This window comes from Lepisosteus platostomus, chromosome 1 (genome assembly GCF_059453375.1).
Source record: "Lepisosteus platostomus isolate fLepPlt1 chromosome 1, fLepPlt1.hap1, whole genome shotgun sequence".
Taxonomy (NCBI): domain Eukaryota; kingdom Metazoa; phylum Chordata; class Actinopteri; order Semionotiformes; family Lepisosteidae; genus Lepisosteus; species Lepisosteus platostomus.
This window is the reverse complement of record NC_142611.1, coordinates 64,668,722-64,690,410: the sequence shown is the minus strand read 5'-3', so window position 1 is coordinate 64,690,410 and position 21,689 is coordinate 64,668,722. Positions and strand designations below refer to the sequence as shown.

Here is a 21,689-nt window from a genome sequence, read left to right as displayed (position 1 = left end):
GAAATCTGGTTTGCGTGTGTGGTTGTGAGATCAATAAAGCACACCTGACACTGAAATTAGATCATTAGATTACCTCTATCTCAGATGTAAAAGCCTTGTTCCATCCATAACTTCACATTGAACTCTTTGTTGAGATGTTTGCTAATCCCGGTAGTAACCCCTGATGCTGTTATTTTCCTTTTTCCTTTGAGCATGTGGAGAATGTGGGCCCATCTCCAGTTCTGTTGATGTTTGACTCCTTTTCCCAGACAGGCTCAGCACTGACAGCTAGGCCCCGTCGCTATGGGAACAGGGAGGCAGCAGTAGCAGCTGGCAGGGGCCCAATTAGAGGGGATGTTAATGGGCGCCTTCTGGTCCCCTGACTGCAGTGACAAGGGACCCTGTTGTAACAGTGATGGGGGGGCCAGGAGGTCGTGGGGGAAGGGGGGTTCAGTTCTGGGGAAGTCTCACTGGAGACTGTCTCTGGGTTCCTGTCACGTTCACAAACAGATGAGACAGCAGCAACAGTGTTTAGAAGCCTGCTGCTGAGCATAATGGCAGTACAGGCAGTGTGGTAAAAACAAAATACCCAGTAACTCAGTGAATTGCAGCACAGGCTGGAGAAAGGTCAGGAACACAGTCGTTTGCGTCACATTTACTGATGTCTTTCTCTCTGGCGCACAAGGACGAAGCCATCAGAGTCAAGCCCCTTCCCACAGGGGGAATTGGGGTGCGAAGACAATACTGGAGTGGCGATGAGAAGCGCTGTCCTTGTCTTGGACTTGGAGGAGGGTGAACTCTTCCCGTCCCTCCATCCATTTTGTAACCACTTCATTCTACTCAGGGCATCAGGGGAGCCAGAACCTATCCCAGCAAGCAACGGGCGCAAGGCGGGATGCATCCTGGACAAGACACCTGTCCATCACAGGACACACACAGACACAGACACACACACTCACACCAGGGTCAGCCCATCACAGGACACACACAGACACAGACACACACACTCACACCAGGGTCAGTCTATCACAGGACACACACAGACACACACACACTCACACCAGGGTCAGTCCATCACAGGACACACACAGACACACACACACTCACACTAGGGTCAGTCCATCACAGGACACGCACAGATGCAGACACACACACACTCACACCAGGGTCAGTCCATCACAGGACACACACAGACACACACACTCACACCAGGGTCAGTCCATCACAGGACACACACACAGACACATACACACACACGTACACCAGGGTCAGTCCATCACAGGACACACACAAACACAGACACACACTCACACCAGGGTCAGTCCATCACAGGACACACACACACACACACACACACACACACACACACACACACACACACACAAACACACACTCACACCAGGGTCAGTCCATCACAGGACACACACAGACACAGACACACACACACACACCAGGGTCAGTCCATCACAGAACACAGACACACACTCACACCAGGGTCAGTCCATCACAGGACACACACACACACACTCACACCAGGGTCAGTCCATCACAGGACACACACATACACACACACTCACACCAGGGCCAGTCTTCCCAGAAGCCCATTAACCCACCAGCGTGTCTTTCGACTGTGGGAGGAAGCCGGAGCACCTGGAGGAGATCCCACGTGGGATGATGTTGCCTGAGTGATGTACTATTTTAGGTCTGTGTCAGATATAACACTTTTAGTCCTGTGGAAAGACCAGGATATTGCTGACTGATGCACATTTCATTTTCTCCCGTTTCAGCCACTGAGCTCTGCAGCTCTTTCAAAGTCTCCATTGGCTCCACAGTGGCACCTCTCACCCGTCCCCTTCTCGTCTGGCTGCTCAGTGTGGAGTGTCTGCCTGATCTCTGCAGCCTGGGTTCCTCCTGCTTGTTAATGATTGATTTTCCTCTGTTCAAGCAGATATGAAGGGTCTTTGAACTGTTTCTACACACTTCTCCTGATCTTCGCTTTAATACAACTTTCATCCCTGATTTCTTTTGAAATCTCCTTGGTTCTTGTGTTCCTTTCAGAGATGGGTGTATTTATTCTGAAACCTTGTGAACCACAATAACCGCAAACAGAGGCCACCCGACTAATCGTGGGGCTCGTTAAGGCAATGTTGTGCGCCAAATTTAATTTAGGTTTGCCACAGCATAAAGTTTGAATGATCTTTCCATTTTTCTTTCATGTTACTTCTTTCTTGTTTTTTTGGCTTCAAATGTGTGGAGGAGCCTGTGCTTACACTACAACGTGTCATGACTGCAACTTTTTAAGCAACATAATGTGAAAAGCGTGTCAGGGTCTGAATACTTTCGAAAGGCGCTCTTTAAGCGGGAAGACAGGTAGTGGGTGGGTTGACACTACAGACTGACGGCAACAGACACACGGATAGACCCATAGAGACGCTGACAGAGAAAGACCCTCAGATCCATCAATGGACAAACAGAGCAATCTATGGACAGACCCATAGAGCCACATCACCCTGTAACACACAGCTGTCAGCCCACTGCAGCTCAGCAGGTGTGAGCCTGGTCAGCATCTGGACAGGAGACTGCTGGGAAAAACTAAGGTTGCTGCTGGAAGAGGTGTTAGTGGGGCCATCAGGGGGCGCTCTCCCTGTGGTTTGTGTGGGTCCTAATGCCCCAGTGACAGGGACGCTATACTGTAAAAAAAGGTGTCGTCCTACAGATAAGACATAAAATCAAGGTCCAAGATTAAAAATCTCAGGGTGTTTCTCGATAAGTATGGTTGTTACCCTGGCATGCAGGTGGGTTACACATTGCTGGTGATGGAGGGGAGTCCAAAAAAGCTCTATGTAAGCGTAAGGAAATATTATTACAGAGCCATTGCCAGACAGCCATACCCATAGAGCCATCGACAGACAGACAGAGCACTCTTGCATTTCAGGATCATAGCTCATATCTCTGCCTCTTCCCACTTTGCCCCCTCCGCACCCCTGAAGAGGCGAACTGAAACGTTGAGTTTTATCTTCTTTCTAGTTTTCTTGGTCGAATTAACGTCTTCTTGTTCTTAAGTAAAACAGATGATGTGCACATAGAGAAAAAGGTTCAGTGATAAAAGGTTCAGTGGACAGATGCAAACAGAAGACAAAGAAAAATGTAAAAAGGGAGAGAGAGAGAGAGAGAGGGGAAGAAGGAGAGTTAAGTACCTGTATACCAGCATTCTTAGAGCACTACCTTTGAAGGAGTCTTTCTGGGTCTTGCTGCACATTCATTATTATTTTCCCTTTGTTTCTCTGGAGGATGTGTTGAAGTGGAATTAAATGTTAATGAGGAGAGCTGGCATGCTGACGGGCACAGGACACCTTCCCTCTCTCAAATACCAGCGCTAATTAACACGGTGAGGTGCACTGCCAGCCCTGCGTGATGAATGGCTGGGATCAGAGCGCGCCGTTTAGAGAGCGGCTGATTAATTTATTAATTAAACATTAAACGAGGGGCTGCTCTCAGACCTGGGGGGGGGGGGGGGGGGTGCGGCGGAGTATAATTAATTAATTACAAGGTAAGCAACTTTGGATTCTCCCGCAGAGCCAAGAAGGGTGACGCAGTGTGCAAGAGCAGGACTGTAATTGATGGCTTTAAACAGTGTGTGAGCTGTCATCGGAGCGCTCCCCCGCTGACTGAGGGGGTCCCTGTTTCCACAGAGTGAGCTTCACCCACACTTTCTGCACGGGCGGGGGCTGTCAGGCTACAAGCCTTGACCAGCAGTCACTCATGTTTCAATAACCCCCTGGAGGACGCAAACACGGAGGTGAGCTTGTTGTGTATTGCTGTGGGTACCCCACTTCTTGTTCCAGGCTGCCTGGCATTATTGTGGGGTACCAGCGCTGCAGGAGAGGTGCTGGCCAGCAGGCTTATCTGTTAATATGTGAACTGAACCGCTACTGAGACAAGGCTCGCTGACAGCACTTCAGTCACTGAGCGATGTCACCTACCCCCGCCCCCTTCACTCCTGCCCCTGCCCCCCCACAATCACCCTCACTGATGACCCTGCCCCCCCACAGTCACTCTCCCCCTTAACTCCTGTACCTGCCCCCCACTACTGCCCCAGCCCCCCTACAGTGACCCCCCTTATCGCTCCTGCCCTCCCCACAGTCACCCCCACTCACTCCTGCCCCTGCCCTCCCCTGGTCACCCCCCCTTATTGTTAAGCGTTAACAATAAGTGTTAACAGGGGCCTCCGGGGTGCTGTTCATCAGCAAAATGGCTTCCTCGTCTTACAGCAGGACAGGGCCCTCCGCCCTCGGCCCTCGGCCCGTCCCCGGCTGGGCCTGGTCGATACTGGGGGGTCCGGGGGGAGGGCGGGAGCTCGACTGGAAGAGAGAGCAGAAGTCAAGAGCAGCGCCGCAGGCACACACCTTGAGCTCACAGAGCAGGGAGGCCCAGCTCCCGCCAGGGAGACAGTCTCCCAAGGGTTTATATGCCAGTAGTCCGCTTTTAAAGAATCCAGTTGATCTCATTTTGAATTAATGGACCAAATTAACACATTTTCACTCATCCCTTAGGTGCGGGAGATAAACAGGCTATATTCTGAGTGCTATAGAAAGGGCCTGCTTTTCATACGGCCTGCGTGGCAGAATGAGTCGAGTGTGTTGCCGCAGTAGCACCATTTGTCCATTAGGTGGCGCCTGACCAACGCCACCTCTCCCGGTCCAGCCAGTCCCCGGTCCATCAGCGGGTGTCGTCACCGTTTTCTTTTGTTCTGCTGTTAGCGCGTTAGTAAATTGAGGGCTCTCTCTAAAAAAAAACCCTTCAGTGTCTGAATAAGAAGTATAACCGTGCGTTAAGTGCATCTTAAAGTAAAAAAAAAAACTTCAAAAGTGCCGACGTAGGCGTCTTCATCGCTCTTCTGTTAATTTTCAATTTGCATTCCTTTGGAGTGCGGGAGATGGCTGTCAGTTAATGAGGGAAAGCTGCTCTCCGGATTTTTATGAGGGTTGTGTTACCGCGGCGGCGGAGTTCTGTTACGCGGGTAATGCGCTCCGAGGCGCCCCATGTGTTTGTTTTGGCCAGAATCGGCATAAAACCGGTCAGGCTCAGGCGGTTAGGTCGTACCCCTCTCTCCCGTCTTTATCAAAGAACACATCACCTTCTGAAAACGAAAGGGCACCCGAAATGGCGAAATGACAAAAGTAGTGGAAAAGTAGTGGAAAATGAGATCCGATCAAGGCGCAGCCGCGCGTTATGCGGTGTATGTAGCGTTAAGGGACAATGTCTTGGGTGAGTCGGGGTAGCGAAGGGCGCTGTGCCCTGTTGTATCCCGGAAAACCAGGGACTGGGACAGACACGTTTCGCAGACGTCTGCTCTTCGTTGTGCATGTCTTAGAACTGCCAGTGAACGGCAAAACCCACCTAGGCACCCAAGTGCGCCAACGCAACACAGAAGCACAACAGCGTTGTAAACATGAGCAGACGCTGTGTGCCACAATAATGCCCTCAATGGCCAAGTGGTGGAGTTGTGTGCTGCACAGAAATGTTGAGAAATTCTCAGCACCTGGAACAGCTGGGCTTTGGCTGCACAAAACTGGTTCAGGAGAGTAGTTCAGGGAGCATCTGAACTGCAGACCCAAGCTCTAAGGGACAACAGCTGAGCCTGATCCACATCTGGCCCTGGACCACAGCTGAGCCTGAGCCACATCTGGGCCTGGGCCACAGCTGAACCTGAGCCACATCTGGGCCTGAACCACAGCTGAGCCTGAGTCATAGCTGGGCCTGATCCACAGCAGAGCCTGAGCCACATCTGGGCCTGAGCCACAGCTGAACCTGATCCACATCTGGGCCTGAACCACAGCTGAGCCTGAGCCACATCTGGGCCTGATCCACAGCTAAACCTGATCCACATCTGGGCCTGAACCACAGCTGATCCTCATCCACAGCTGAGCCTGATCCACATCTGGGCCTGAGCCACAGCTGAACCTGATCCACATCTGGGCCTGAACCACAGCTGAGCCTGAGCCATAGCTGGGCCTGATCCACAGCAGAGCCTGAGTCACAACTGATCCAGAGCCACAGCAGGGCCTGAGCCATTGCTGATTCTTATCCACAGCAGGGCCTGAGCCACTACTGATCCTCATCCACAGCTGAGCCTGATCCACATCTGGGCCTGATCCACATCTGCGCCTGATCCACAGCTGGGCCTGGGCCAGAGCTGAGCCTGAGTCACAGCTGGGCCTGGGCCAGAGCTGAGCCTGAGTCACAGCTGGGCCTGGGCCAGAGCTGAGCCTGAGTCACAGCAGAGCCTGAGCCACAGCTTTGCCAAACCTGTAAAAAGCCTGCCAGACCTCTAGGGCCAGAACAGTAAGATCCGCTGGATCAGCACAAAAAGGACCAGGTCAGTAAAACCCGCCGGACCTCCGGGACCAGGACAGTAAGACCCCTGCGGACCTCCAGGACCAGGACAGTAAGACCCCTCCGGACGCCAGAACCAGGACCGGGGCAGTAAGACCCCTCCAGACCTCCAGGACCAGGACTGGGCGGTAAGACCAACCAGACCTCCAGGACCAGGACAGTAAGACCCGCTGGACCTCTGGGACCAGGACGAGGGCAGTAAGACCAACCATGCCATTGCAAGATCAGCTGGTTTTCCAGCACTCCTTGAAAGGGTGCACTTAGTTACCCTGCGACAGCCTGGCTTGAGGACCGAAGGTGCAGCTTTGCAGTGCTGGGGTCCTGGGTTCAATTCCAGACCTGGGGCGCTGTCTGTGTGGAGTCTGCATGTTCTCCTCATGTTGGTGTGGGTTTCTCCCGGGTGCTGCAGTCTTCTCCCACAGTCCAAAGACATGCTGGCAGGTTATTTGGCTTCTGGGAAAACGGGTCCAGGTGTGAGTGTATGTGCGTGTGTCTGTGTGTCCTGCAATGGACCCGCATCCTGTCCAGGCTGTATCATGCTTGAACCCGTTGCTTGCTGGGATAGACTCCAGCTTTCCGGGCTAGAAAATGGATGGCAGCGTTTGTATTTTGAACACCAGCCCAGCAGGGAGCTGAGTGCAGGCAGCCTTGGCTGTGAACTCCATTCCCATCTGCATTTGGCGCTATTCAGACCCTCGATATAAATCAAAGACTTTTAAAATCCCCGACAGCTTGATAGGCTGACTCCCTCTAATTTTTTCTTCCCTTTTTTTTTTTGCTTGTGTAATTCTGCGCTGGTGCTGAGTTTGCAGTACTGGAGCGGCGCGGTGCGGCGCGTCTCTGTAGCGTCTGCAGCGGTGCCTGAACGACAGGATGGAGGAGGTTGGGGGTGGTGGGAGGGGGTTGGGGGTGCGGTTCACAAACTTGTTAATGAACGTGACAGGTGTAGCTCAGCCCGCTCTGGGGAAAGGGGGAGGAGAGGGAGCAGGCTGGGCCAGGTAAAGAAGAAAGCGGTCATGTCCCCTGTCCCAGCCTTTCTGAAGGTCAGCTGTCTGTCTCCAGTCCTTGAAATCTGTCCGTCTACAACGTCTCTCAGACCTGGTGTCACTTTGCATTTCCTACTCTGTCCTTCCAGGGCTGAGATGTTATTGTGTACTCACCAGCCAAAATTGTAGGTCACCTTCGTGAGGCTCACTGCCTTTCTAAAATGTTACAGGACGTCCACATTAGTGGGGTCGGCACACCTCCACCAGTAATTACTGTTGCCTGGTGCAGTGGACTGCAGGAACAGGTATTAACACCATAAGACTGTCTGAAGTGACACATTAGCCAGGCCTGCTGTTGCCTTCAGCGTTGGACCACAGCCAAAAGTGGTCCATCAGTTTGAGTCTGTCTGAAGCGACACATAAGCGAGAGCTGCTCTTGCTTTCTGCAGTGGACCATAGGGACACCAGCAAGCACGCCTCATCCGAGATCGCTAAAATTTGAGCAGGTTGAGGGAAAGGTCTGCTCTGTGACTATTTGGAGGGCTGGGCTGTGTGGAACAGGCATGCTATAGCCAGGAATTGTAGGAAGGAGCATAGGAATTGTGGAATACCAGCCAGTGCAGTGCAGATTTCTTATGGGGGTGTTTTGGGCTCTGGTCTGACAAGGTCACACAGCAGGCCTGTGGGGATCCCCAATACTAAAAAAAACTATAATAATAGTAATTTAGTGAGGGAAGAGGCAGGACTGTTGTAGCGCACCGTTCTGCTGCTCCCTGCCTATGCAGCAGAGCCCAGAAGGGAACAAGACGGAATTGGAAATAAAAGCTGCCGATAGGTGAACAGCGCCATCTTGTGGGTTGGTGTTCATTCCCAGGTGTACGGTTTAAAGTCAAACAGCGCTCACCGTGTACCGCGTTTCTATAGGCGCGTGTTCCCCCTGCTGGCGAGGAGACAGTGTAAGAAAATATGCAATAACACCCCGGCTCATCATTTTAAAGCTTCGATTTCTTTTTTTTTTGTGGAAAGTCAACGACACGTGGCATAGCCTGCTATTGCAGCCTGTTTTTTTTTACAAAATTCTTCACGTGATGCAATCTTCAGACCTCCGTCTATACACCTCCTTGTCCTGGAGGGAGACTAATGCAGGTTATATGATAGAGCGGTGCTCCACAGAGCAGCTGTACTGCAACTGCGCGAAAGGTTAAGATTGATATTATAATAATAATAATAATAATAATAATAATAATAATAATAATAATAATATTACTTTATTAACCCTTTAAAATTTCTTGCATTAAAAATTTGTATTTTCGCATACCCCAGCTTGCTCTCCATGAGACACAGCCAGGGAGAGAAGCTTGGGGTCAGAGCACATGGTCAGGTATTGTACAGTGCCCCTGGAGCAGGTGGGGTTAAGGGGCCCAACGGAGTACGATTTCTCTGCCGCCTGCGGGATTTGAACCGGCAACCTTCTAGCCACAGGCGCAGATCCTTAGCCACAGACCATCTCGGTCTGTTAAAGAGCGCTATGTCCTAGGCGTTGCAGGGCTGAAGCCCGAGTCAGGTAGTTATCGGACTGGGTTTCGCCTGGGATTAGTCGTGCTGGGATCTCTGTAGGCCGTCAAGTGCCGAAAGGCTCTGACAGGGGGGCGTGGCTGCGCACGTCACCCTCCCGCGAGCGGGCAGAGGTAAGCACTACAGCAAGTACTTTTCACTGCAAATCTGCCCCATTTTCTCTAGAAGAGATGGGAAAACTCACGATAAATAAAGGTGTGCTACAGAACACAACCTATAACAATTGAAAATATAATTCAATGGGGTGACTTTTAAATATGAAACGATTACCCGTTTTACTTTTGCATGTCAAAGTGTAAAAACAAGACTCTTAAAAATCCCTTGCACCATACCAGTGGGTCAGAAGTTACTTTTATACTCCTTCCAATATTTTCTAAATACATTTTTATTTTTTCTGACACAGCGGCAAGATACAGTATCTCATAACCTTCTTAACAGGGAAGAGTCTAGCGAAAGTGAGCTATAGAAGACCAGAGATGATTTTTTTAAAAAGTACATCAAAGACCGCTAGAGAGGCAGTCCAGTAGTCAATACAGAGGAAAAAGAAGAGTCGTTGTTTGTAAAAAAATCTTTTATTTTCTCTTAACGGAAGCCCTGCACTTCAGCTGATACACTGGAGGAACTAACCCAGTGGGCAAAGGGATACGTATTAGTTTTCCTGTTTTCAATAATCATCAATTTTAATTTTTGTACTTCTTCACCTACACAAAGGTCTCACAGGCGATCTCGTTAGCTAAACTGTCAGGGTCTCAGCTCTACATGCAAGTCTAGTAAAATACAAACAAGCTAGTTGGTGAGTGCTATGCTACACTGGCTCACACAGTTGCATTCCTAAATTCCCTATCAAGATCAATCACTACAAAATAAAAAAAACAGGAAAATTGTAATAATTCAGCAGTAGAAACAGTAGGCATGTCTGAGAGGGTCTGAAATCTCGAGAGGTTTTAAATTAATCGACAGCCTGCGTTCTCAACACTGATCCACCCTTGGGTCGTCTCGGATTTCTTTCCAAAATTAAAAAAAGGGATATTTAATAGAAATGTCCATTCTTTTTTTTTTTGCTCCAGTGTTTTAAAAAGATTCCATTATAAAAAGAACGGCTCCTTGAGATTTGAGGCTAGAACCGGACTCCCACCTTCCCACGCCAGCCTTCAGTCGGAAGTGTCCGAGCCAGGCAGCCTCCGGATCCGGGAGCTGGGTTTCCCCCCCACCGCTCCGTGCCACTGGCATAAACCAGTGCTCCCATCCCACCGAGCCGAGGGAGCCGTCCCGGCTGTCCCGCAGACGAGAAGGCTCATCGTACAGGCCGAGAAGCACTTCTCAGATCACAGCCAGACGTGGCCGTCTCTCAGCCTGGAGACAGGCGAGTGCGGTCGCTCGTCCAGTCCGCTCCGCTGCCCGACTCCGGGACAGCCACGGCACGGCAGTGTGAACCACAGCCCTCTCTGCAATAGAAGAAAGCCCTGTCCTAGAAACACCCCAGCTGACAAAGACAGAGCCCAGTCTTAGAATGACCTTTCCTTACAAGGCCCAGTCTTAGACCAGCCCTGTCTAAGAAGGACTCTTTCTTAAGAAGACGGGGCCCAACCTTTGACTCGGCCTGTCTTAGAAAGACCCTCTCTTAAAAAGACAGAGCCCATTCTTAGAAGGACCCTCTTTTAAGAAGACAGAGCCCTGTCTTAGAAGGACCCTGTCTTAGAAAGGTTTAGTCCTAGAAAGACCCTAAGACAGAGCCCAGTCTTAGACAACGCCTGTCTTAGAAGGACTCTCTTACAACAAAAGTCTCTCTTAAGACAGAGCCCAGTCTTACAAGGAGTCTCTCTTAAAGACACAGTCCAGTCTTACAAGGAGTCTCTTAAGAAGACAGAGCCCAGTCTTACAAGGAGTCTCTCTTAAGAAGTCGGAGCCCAGTCTTACAAGGAGTCTCTCTTAAGACACAGTCCAGTCTTACAAAGAGTCTCTCTTAAGAAGACAGAGCCCAGTCTTACAAGGAGTCTCTCTTAAGAAGACAGAGCCCAGTCTTACAAGGAGTCTCTCTTAAGAAGACAGAGCCCAGTCTTACAAGGAGTCTCTCTTAAGAAGACAGAGCCCAGTCTTACAAGGAGTCTCTCTTAAGAAGACAGAGCCCAGTCTTACAAGGAGTCTCTCTTAAGAAGACAGAGCCCAGTCTTACAAGGAGTCTCTCTTAAGAAGACAGAGCCCAGTCTTACAAGGAGTCTCTCTTAAGACACAGTCCAGTCTTACAAAGAGTCTCTCTTAAGAAGACAGAGCCCAGTCTTACAAGGAGTCTCTCTTAAGACAGAGCCCAGTCTTACAAGGAGTCTCTCTTAAGAAGACAGAGCCCAGTCTTACAAGGAGTCTCTCTTAAGACACAGCCCAGTCTTACAAGGAGTCTCTCTTAAGAAGACAGAGCCCAGTCTTACAAGGAGTCTCTCTTAAGAAGACAGAGCCCAGTCTTACAAGGAGTCTCTCTTAAGAAGACAGAGCCCAGTCTTACAAGGAGTCTCTCTTAAGAAGACAGAGCCCAGTCTTACAAGGAGTCTCTCTTAAGAAGACAGAGCCCAGTCTTACAAGGAGTCTCTCTTAAGAAGACACAGCCCAGTCTTACAAGGAGTCTCTCTTAAGAAGACAGAGCCCAGTCTTACAAGGAGTCTCTCTTAAGAAGACAGAGCCCAGTCTTACAAGGAGTCTCTCTTAAGAAGACACAGCCCAGTCTTACAAGGAGTCTCTCTTAAGAAGACAGCCAGTCTTACAAGGTCCAGCAGTGACCGCACCTGACTACCTCTGGCTGGAAGGGAGCAACATCACTGCCAACAGCTGTCCAGACTTCAGACTGCTGTACCTAAAAAAGCCCACTGTCTCTGAAGGCCACAAAACTCTTTTGTAATACTTACATATTGTATAAAAAAATACTGAAATTGCCAGAGCTGCCTACTTGCAATTGTATCCTGAGTGATTTCAGTTTGCGCTGAAGGCCACACACGCAGGGCTCAGCGAGTGCTGTGCCAGCAGGACAGGCACTGCTCTGACCCACAGGCGACCTCCACTAACGTACTAGTGTACCTTGCCGCGCATCCGAATAAAAACACAGCTCCCCATCGCCCACTGCTCAAGCAGTAAGCCGGACACAACGGGGGACGCTGATCCAGAGAGAGTTTCAGAGTTTCCATTCCCCACAGGCAGGAAATGACATCAGCTGCAGCTGGCATGTAACTAACGCCAGCCCGCTGCCAACGTCCTGGTCTTTCAGTTGTACAATCTGCTCTTGCAATTATACCCCCATGCCAATGGGCTGCTAAAAGCCCAAAGAGCCAGGGCCCCCCTCCTGTCTGCAGACTTTCTTATGTTTTCATGTGTGCCCGCAAGCAAAGTCATCTCAGCTTTATGAATTTTCAGTTCTTCTCCTTGTTGACAGAAATTTGGAATCACCAATTATTTTCTCCCCACCCCCACTGGATCCCTTAATGGTCTCTTTGTGTTTCTCAGCTCGCAGCGCCCAACCGCCCCCCAAACACACCCCCACACACTCATGGGAGAATGCAGTCCTGCCCACCCCTCCCACCATGCTGTGCAGCACCGGGGGGAGGGCGGCGCGCTCCTCGCCGTCCCCGCGGGCGGCGGCTGTTCCCCTGGGAGCCGAGAGGGCCCTCGCTCACCCAAGGACCCCCCCTCAGCGGTCCCGGTCGCGGAGCTCTCCCTGCGCTCGGAGCGAGAGCCCGGAGCAGCCGCGCCGCGAGGGCAGCCCGGTTTTATTTTCCGAGTTTTCCCAACACGTGAAGATCGATCGGCGCCGTGGTGTTCAAGACGCAGCGAAGTACTGCGCCGCTCCTGCAAACCCCACCCCTGCCCTCGCAACCACCGGCAGCACGGAAAACGAGCTTTTAAAAACAGAACGTTTACCCGAGGAAAACAACATTAAAAAAAGTACAAAAAAATAAAACATCCCAGACATCTATCAACAGAGAAATGAGCTGGTGAAGCGGCATCGTCTCCGTCTCGTCTCAGTCCCAGAGTCCCGCTGCTGGAGCTGCAGTACTGCTGGTCACCTGAGGGGGCGCCACTGAGCCCTGTTCGGCGTGAGAGTGCATGACGCTGCGAGCTTCAACGACGGGTGGGGGGAGGGGGGCCGTCAGACCGCCAGCCGGCCTGGGGGCGTCTGCGTCAGGGGGCTCCAGGAGGCCGTGGGAGGGGGGTTGGGGTCCTGGGCGTAGGACCGCGGCTCCAGGCAGGACGGGGCCTCCACCTTGGCCCCTCCTCCGCCCTGACACATGCGCCGGTGCCGCAGCAGCCGGTCCGACCGCGAGAAACTCTGCGGGAGCGAACAGAACCAGGCAGGAGTCAGCAGGGGCGGGGGGGTGACAGGTCCAGGCAGAGAGTGTGAGTGTGAGTGTGTGTGTGTGTGTGGGTTGGGGTAAGTGCAGGGGGAAGAAAGACAAGAGGGCAGGAGCTGAAGAGACCTTTAGCCTCAGGAAGGGCGAGACAGATATCAGACAGGCAGAGGGACAGGATGGAAGGAGAGGAAAGACTTGCTGGTCAGAGCGTGTGGGCACAGTGGGATGCAGCAGGTGGGAGTTAGTGGCCTGGGGTCAGGGGGTGCAGTATGTAGTGATCAGTGAGATGCAACGAGTAGAGGCCAGTGGTCAGTGGGGTGCAGGGCATGGTGGCCAGGGGTCAGTGGTCAGTGGTTGTAGCCTGTGGCGGTGGGCTGTGGTCGGTGGGAGACGGTGTTTGGCAGTGGGCAGTGGTGGGTGGGAGGCGGTGTGTGGCGGTAGGGCAGTGGTCGGTGGGATGCAGTACTGGATGTCAGTGGTCAGTGGGATGCAGTGTGTGGCAGTGGGCAGTGGTCAGTGGGATGGTGTACTGGAGGTCAGTGGTCAGTGGGATGGTGTACTGGAGGTCAGAGGTCAGTGGGATGCAGTACTGGAGGTCAGTGGTCAGTGGGATGCAGTACTGGAGGTCAGTGGTCAGTGGGATGGTGTACTGGAGGTCAGTGGTCAGTGGGATGCAGTACTGGAGGTCAGAGGTCAGTGGGATGCAGTACTGGAGGTCAGAGGTCAGTGGGATGGTGTACTGGAGGTCAGAGGTCAGTGGGATGCAGTACTGGAGGTCAGAGGTCAGTGGGATGCAGTACTGGAGGTCAGTGGTCAGTGGGATGCAGTGTGTGGCAGTGGGCAGTGGTTGGTGGGATGGTGGACTGGAGGTCAGTAGTCAGTGGGATGCAGTACTGGAGGTCAGTGGTCAGTGGGATGGTGGACTGGAGGTCAGTGGTCGGTGGGATGGTGGATTGGAGGTCAGAGGTCAGTGGGATGCAGTACTGGAGGTCAGTGGTCAGTGGGATGGTGTACTGGAGGTCAGTGGTCAGTGGGATGGTGTACTGGAGGTCAGTGGTCAGTGGGTACCTCCAGCTGTGTCCTTACCTGCTGGCAGCGCTCGCACTGGTAGGGCTTCTCTCCGCTGTGTGTCCGCTTGTGTCGCTCCAGGTGGTAGCGCTGAATAAACCTCATGTCGCACACATCACAGGCAAACGGCTTCTCCCCTGCGCCCCAGGTGACAAGGCAGGTCAGCAACAACAATAACAATCTGCCGACGTTTTATACCGGGATTTTCATCACAAAGTGCTTCATATTCCCCCACTGCGAGCAGATCGGAGAAAGGGTGAGGCACTGCTGCACCAGGTGGATTAAAGGGCGTGTTTAGGAAACCCAGAGTGGACTTTATTCAAGGATTAATACACTACAAACATACAAACATTTTCCATCTGCTTCATCCAACTCAGGGTTGCAGGGGTGCTGGAGCCGATCCTCCAGGGCACAAGGCAAGGTTCACCCTGGACAGGATGCCAGTCTATCGCAGGGCACGCATCACTCTCACTCACGCCAGGGTCAGTCTGCCCAGAAGCCAATTAACCCATCCCAACATGGGAAAAACACACAAACTCTACACAGACAGCACCCCAGGGCCCAAGAGCTGCGAGGTAGCAATGCTAACCACTGGGCCACTGTTGCAGGATGCAGGATGTTAAGGGGGTGGCAGTATACAGTCACAGCTTTGACACCAGAGTCCCCCAGCATGCACCACACACACACACACACACACACACGAACCCACAACCTTCCAGTTTCAGGTCCAGATCCCTAACCGCTGCGCCCGTGGGCGCTCACCTGTGTGCGTGAGGACGTGTCTCTTCAGGTGGTAGCTGCTGCGGAAGCCCCTGTAGCAGTGCTCGCAGATGAAGCTCTTCTGCAGCTTGAGGGAGCAGTCCCCGTTCTCATCCACCACCACTACCTGTCGGCGCCACGCAGGAGGTCAGAGGTCACAGAGAGCTGCAGTCATCCTCTCCCCCGCCCCCTCCCATCTCACCCCCTTTCATTTTTCTGTCCCGCTCTCCCTGTTTACACGCACCCCCCCCCCCTCTGTTTCTATTCAATTCAATTCAAGGTGCTTTATTAGCATGACCGATGGGTACAATCAGTGTTGTCAAACCAAATAAAAATAATACAACTAACATGGAACAAAACAAAAAAAATAACATTAATATAAAATCTACAGACATATTACAGCCATCTACAACAAAGACATATACTGTAGACAGATGGAGCATGATTGGGAGACAGACTCACTGTTCCTCAGGCTGTGACAGGAGATCACATACTGGGCTGCCAGTTCAACTGAGTTCCCTCCTCCCAGTAGGATTGGGACCCGTTGTGATTCTGGCAGGTGTGGGAACTCTGGGATTAGATTTCTGAATTTCGGGAAGGATGTTTCTCTAATCCCAGAGTATCTGTCACAGTGCAGTAGGAAGTGCACCTCTGTCTCTATTTCTCCCCGCTGGCAGTGGGAGCACAGCCTGTCCTCTCTGTTTCTATCTAACCTCCATCGTGCCATTGCCCCCTCCCCACTGACCCCCCCCGTCCCCCTCACTTTGCAGGGCGTTCCCGACTTCCTGTTCTTCTTCTTCAGCTGCAGCTCCTCGCTCTCCCTCAGCTCTTTGTCGTCCAGAAGACGGGACGAGTGGAACTCCCCTTCCTTCCGAATGAGCTGGGACAGACAGGGAGAGAGAGCATTAGATTAATAAGTCACAGGCTAGCCAACAAATCAACTCCGGAAATACAGGGGGAAAGAAAGTGCTTGACACAAAGGAACAACAAAGTCACAGAAACTGGAAGTGGCTAGTGAGGCGTCCCAAGAATCTAGGGCCGCCAGTCAGACATCTAGCTCATGTGAACGTGTGTAATTCTCAGAGTTTCAAAACAAGAAAGGACCTGAGGTGTCCCATAGCGTCTGGGTCTACAAAGGTCAAACTCTAGGTTATATTATGTTTGGTGCAGGAGGCAGGTTTGTCTCTTTTTTGGGGCCGACTAGGTGTTATATAGGATTAGAATACACGGTAGCGGTCTGGGGTTTTTCTGATTTGTCAAGACTTAGATCCTTGAGATGCCTTTTTAGAAACAGTGTGACTTGTATATTTATGTTGTGCGATGTTTAGTTTGTGTCGTGTTATTATGAATAAATATTTGTTCAACCCAGAGTGCCTGATGTATTACTCTTTTCACTTAAGCTGTGCCAGAGAACAAGAACACATGTGCCTCTAATTATACCAACCACTTGGGTATATTCTTGGCAAAATTTTTACAATTTGGAGATCATGACTATTCTAATTACTGATTATCCTGCTTGTTCAAGTTCTAGTACGCTCTATTTTCATTACCTCCTATTTATAAACAGAATAAAGTTTTTTTTAGTATTTAAACAGCTAAAGAACAGTAAAGGAAATGGTTAATGTATTAAATATTCCATTCAGACATTTACCAATGAAGTATATGACCGCACACCCTCTGGCAGAGCAAAGACAGTTGGGTATTAAACAGTACTAGACAGACAGAAGAGTTTTAGGAACTCCAGGGCTCGGTGGGTTTATACCAGCTGTACTTAAGGAAACGAGATGTTACTCCTAATTCAATGACAACCCTCCCCCTGCAGTCTCTCGAGACAGGGGAGATACCCACTGACTGTAACATCGTGAGTGTTGCCTTCTTCCATAACACCAGCAACAGAACTGAACCAAGCAATTAAAGATCAAAAAGGCTCCTGAGACGTGCGAGATAAAGGTGAAGATAATTAGAATTTAACTAAAACGTTTATCTTTATGGCAATACGATGTCCTGGAGAGCAGAAAACATGGATTTGGAAACCGCAGATCTTGCTCAGCCGTCTGCGAACACGCAGCAGCGGTAAAGGACGGAAAGAGTATCTGATATTGTATATGCAGGCTGCTTTAGAAAATAAACACATGTCGGGGGAAAGTGATACAGAATATAAGCATAGAAGAAAAACAGAATCTCTATGCTGTGAACGTCCAGAACATTAGTGCTTGAGCAAGCACACATGGCCTCGTGGCAGAGATGCAAGGAAGGAAATAAAAGCCAATGGGAAATTTGGCCAGGATATCAGGGTATTACCTGGGATTTTTAATGACCACAGCAAGTTAGGACCTGAGTTTCGTCTCATCCAAAGTACAGTTTCCCCCATCACTACCCGGGGGCATTAGGGCCCACCCAGACGGCAGTGTGAGCGCCCCCTACTGGTGCTACTAGCACCTCTTCCAGCAGCAGCCTTAGCTCTCCCAGGAGGTCTCCCATCCAGGTAGCGGCCAGGCTGCTGGGTGCTAGGGATGTACGAGGAGGCTGTGAAGCGAAGAGACAAGGGAAAAACAAGCGAGAGCCTCACCAGTGGAGGGCAGCTGAGCCCCGTGGGCAGGACCATGTGACTCTGGGCACCGCGGTCACCGCCGTCTCTCTGCCCCGCGCCTGCTGCCCCCTGGCCCAGCGGCGACATCATCTTCTTCTGCCCCGCCATGGAGCTGGCCTGCATCAGCGCCATACTGGACAGGACCGCCTCGCAGCCCAGCAACCCCGCCTGCCGCACACACACGGACACACAGAACCCCGCCGTGAAGACCGCGAGACTTTCCAAGACAGCCGGGACCCGGCGGCAGCGGCGGCGGCAGGAACAGGCGGAAGGGAAGACAGACCCATTTCATGTGGTCGCGGACAGCGCTGCTCGGCAGGTGCGTCATCGCCGCGGTTACAGTCGCTGGGGAAACCGAAGGAGCCGTCAGTCAGGCTGGTCTGTGTGTCAGGACACCTCGCCCACCCCGGTCATCTGGCAAGAAACCTGGAGAGAGAAGGGAGGAGGAGGAGAACACAGAGGAAGAGGGATACGGGATGTGGAGAAAGGGGGATAAAGGTGTATCCGAGTGAGAAAGATAATGGGAAAGAGAAACTGATGGCGAGAGATCTCTTATAAGCACTTAAGTGTCAAGGTCGCTTCATGATTTTAGCACACAATGGAAACAAATACTGTAACGAGCCCCTTCACAGCATTGCATAGACATCATACATGTGCATGCAGCTCACACTTGAATCTTAAGCTTTTGTACTGAATTCTACTTATATTACATTGATCTGTCTACAGCCTGTAACCCATATTATTTTCACAGTATGTGGGCAATAGAGTAGGTTCTGATCAAATCAAATCAAAATTTATCTATCAAATGCACAACAATACAGCGTGCAGCAGTAGCTGCTGGCAATGAAATGTCTTTTCTGCGAGCTCACGAAAATCACAAAAACAAAAAAATCACAAAATTGAGGTTACGAAAATAAGGTAACATAATAATAGATGTAATAGAAATTGAATAAAACTCAATATGAGTAGAGCTGCTATGAAGAAGCAGACTGATTGATTCTAATCAATAATCAATTTGAAGATTCTAGATTTGACTAGAAGATTGATTCTAATCAATCAAATAAAAATACATTAATACATTCTTTCCAAAACCTTTCAGAATTACAGCCCTGCACACTCCAAATCCTTCTTCTAAAACTTATCGTCCTGGCTCTTCCACCCCTGGGACTCCCTCACCTGCAGAGCTGCAGTCTGTGTCCCAGCGCGCCCTCACTCCTGGGCAGACCTGTCTGGGATCAGGTCTCTCGGACACACCCACGCCGGGCCCTGGAAGAGAGGGGAGGGGTCACTGACTGCAGTGGGCTCTTGTCCAGCCCTTGCTTAGCTGGCTTTGGTAGATGAACAGCTGGACTATCCCAGGAAATCAGCTTCAGCACTGTGGCTGGCTAGGCTGCTTCCATCACCCACACCTCTTGGTGTAAAGAAATGCCTTCATCCCTAAACCCACTTTGCCTTTAATTTCCACTTGAAATGGTAAGGGACCACTTATACTTTCAGGTCAGGGCCTCTGCCCAAGACTGAAGAGAAGCTGTTCCTTCAGAGAAACACCTTTTTCATCCCCATTTTCAATCAGTATTTATAAACCACTACAGTAATATAGTGAATGGTTCTACCGGTACACTGAACTCTCTGGTGAGAAACTGGCAGGCCCTGTTGAGTTGAAACTCCTCTTCGTATATTTTCTTTTAAATCTCTTGTGTCTCAGAAGAACGAACGAAATACAACTGGAGCGTTTAGACTACAGCTGCCTGTACTACGATTACTACATTCTCAAAACCATCACTTTCCTGGAGAAGCCCAAGACGTACTTGGCGACCTGAAAAAAAACACATCTAAAAATACTCCAGAAGAAAAAAAAATGTAATAACGCCTTTGGCTCGAGTGCACGACTTCATGTCGGACTTCAAGATGCAATCTGGCAACGCAGGCTCACTTTCGTGCCCAATCGAACATAATCTCGGGGCGAGTAATCGCTAGACAAGTTATTAACCTTTAAAACAGAGAGCACAGAACAGCTGCAAAACTATCAACTTCTGTCATTGATCCGTGCGATTGTAAGGAGTTCTTCCCCAGATCTCCCCACTTTGAAAAGCTCTTTACTGGGTCGCCTGTCTTCTAATGTTCAAAGACACGTGAAACACTTCTCAACAACAGCTCGGGGCTCAGCCCGACTCCTGCCTCGCTCTCCTTAGGGCGACCCAGTCGCCTGCCCGGTCCCACCGCACTCCGAACTGAAGGAACACCGGGCTCGGAGCAAAGAAGGGGAAGAATACAACTTGTTTTTTTATAGCAGATGAGGGCTTTTTCCCCCCCAGTGAAAGTCGGATTTCTGTGAAAATGAATTAATAAAGTCTTGATGTTCCGTGGCCATTCGCTGGCCCCAGACAACACAGGGCGTGTGGACAAGCATCGCCTCGGAAACCACTCTCCGGGCTACTTTCGAACAGAACTGGCGATATAAACACTCCGGAGTAATTTTAACCCCCAACAGAAATCAAGGCGCGTAAAATCCCATTTATTTACCTACTCGTTTATTTCCTCGTGCGAAGCCGTTTTTTTTTTTTTTCAATCTCTCTCGGTCAGCTCCAGTGTTACGAGCAGTTTACAAACACAGGAAACGCCACCGGAAGTGCTCCCCGGGGAGAGCTGCGTCACGTGACTCAAGGGGGGTCGAGGTGGAAGGGGGGAGACCGCGTGCCTTCATCCGCCATCTTTTAGAGGTAATGAAGCTGTATGACGGCCATCTTTGGAAGGTCAATGTACAGCGCGCCACCATGTGGCCACACGAAAGCAGCAGCACTCTAAAGAATGGAAGGCGAAATGAAGGCTGAGGCGTTGATTGTGCTAGTAAATTTTTCCTGCTTTCATGATCATTCTTAAATAACTATTACTTTATTAAGGATTGCCAATCTAACTTTTTTTTCCTTGTTATTATTCAATGCTATGATTCAAAGTCTGCTTTAGATGGTGGACCAGAAACCTGCAGACACACTGAACCCCCAGTACCAGGACCGGACACCCTGCAGACACACTGACCCCCCAGGACCAGGACTGGACACCCTGCAGACACACTGACCCCCCAGGACCAGGACTGGACACCCTGCAGATACACTGACCCCCCGGACCAGGACTGGACACCCTGCAGAAACACTGACCCCCCAGGACCGGGACTGGACACCCTGCAGACAGACTGACCCCCCCAGGACCAGGACTGGACATCCTGTGTTAAACTGGAAGCAAGTGAATAGCTTGTATGTTGTGATTAAATACATATTAAGGATTATTCTAATATCTCATCTACATACAGATGTTGTCTGTTGCTAGGACTGCATCTGTGGAGTTTTTTTTTTAATATGGTCAGGCAATGGCAAAAACGTTTCTAATAGTTTATTCCAGATTATTTTTCTTTTAAAAAAACAAGGCACCACACTTCTCCTTAATTGTCAATGCCTGCTGTTAATTAAAAAAATATATATTGTAGGCAACAAGTGTCTCCTAATATCCTTCTCTCCAGAGTATTTTCAAAATCCTTTTTCTTTGTTGCCATATGTAACCAAAACGTAACACCAGTTGGCTACAAGTTCTGAAGCAATGAACACATACGGGTGACAATACCAGAAAACTCCATTACAGAAATGAGAGAAAGCCTACAGTGCTGTGCTTCCAAAGCACAGACACGGACTCACGGGGTTCTGCACGTTTTGCTCAAATAACCTTAAAATCGTATTTATCATTGGTTATAAACGAGTGGCTAATCAGCCGTGAGATCTGCTGTCGCTTCAGAGCTTTTCAGATCAGATCTGTTCTCTCATCAGATCCAGCGCTCCATCATCTTCTCAGAGCTTGCAGGCGACAGTGTTGAAGTGGGTGAGAAGGTCGCGGACAGATGGGTTTGACTGAGGTGCAGCCTGCAGGTGTCCCTCAACGAGGAGGAGGTGAATACGACCTAAAAACCATCCGCTCATCCACCCAGTCTTAGGGAACCACCAGAACAACAGTGTCTCA

General features: G+C 50.5%; 1 protein-coding gene across 2 annotated transcripts; it reads right to left on the bottom strand.

Moving 5' to 3' along the window:
* Positions 1-9,489: 9,489 nt before the first annotated feature.
* Positions 9,490-20,344, bottom strand: znf740a (zinc finger protein 740a). Of its 2 annotated transcripts, none has more exons than XM_088633532.1 (8): positions 20,212-20,344; positions 18,861-18,950; positions 17,968-18,110; positions 17,664-17,852; positions 15,858-15,974; positions 15,098-15,221; positions 14,354-14,472; positions 9,490-13,245 (listed from the first exon to the last, which is right to left on the bottom strand). In XM_088633532.1, the coding sequence occupies exons 3-8, from the start codon at positions 18,010-18,012 to the stop codon at positions 13,066-13,068; spliced, it is 774 nt and encodes a 257-aa protein (XP_088489658.1). In that variant the 5' UTR covers positions 18,013-18,110; positions 18,861-18,950; positions 20,212-20,344; the 3' UTR covers positions 9,490-13,065. The 2 variants fall into 2 exon arrangements, with proteins under 2 accessions (XP_088489658.1, XP_088489657.1); XM_088633531.1 differs by having other exon boundaries at positions 20,208-20,338.
* Positions 20,345-21,689: the final 1,345 nt, after the last annotated feature.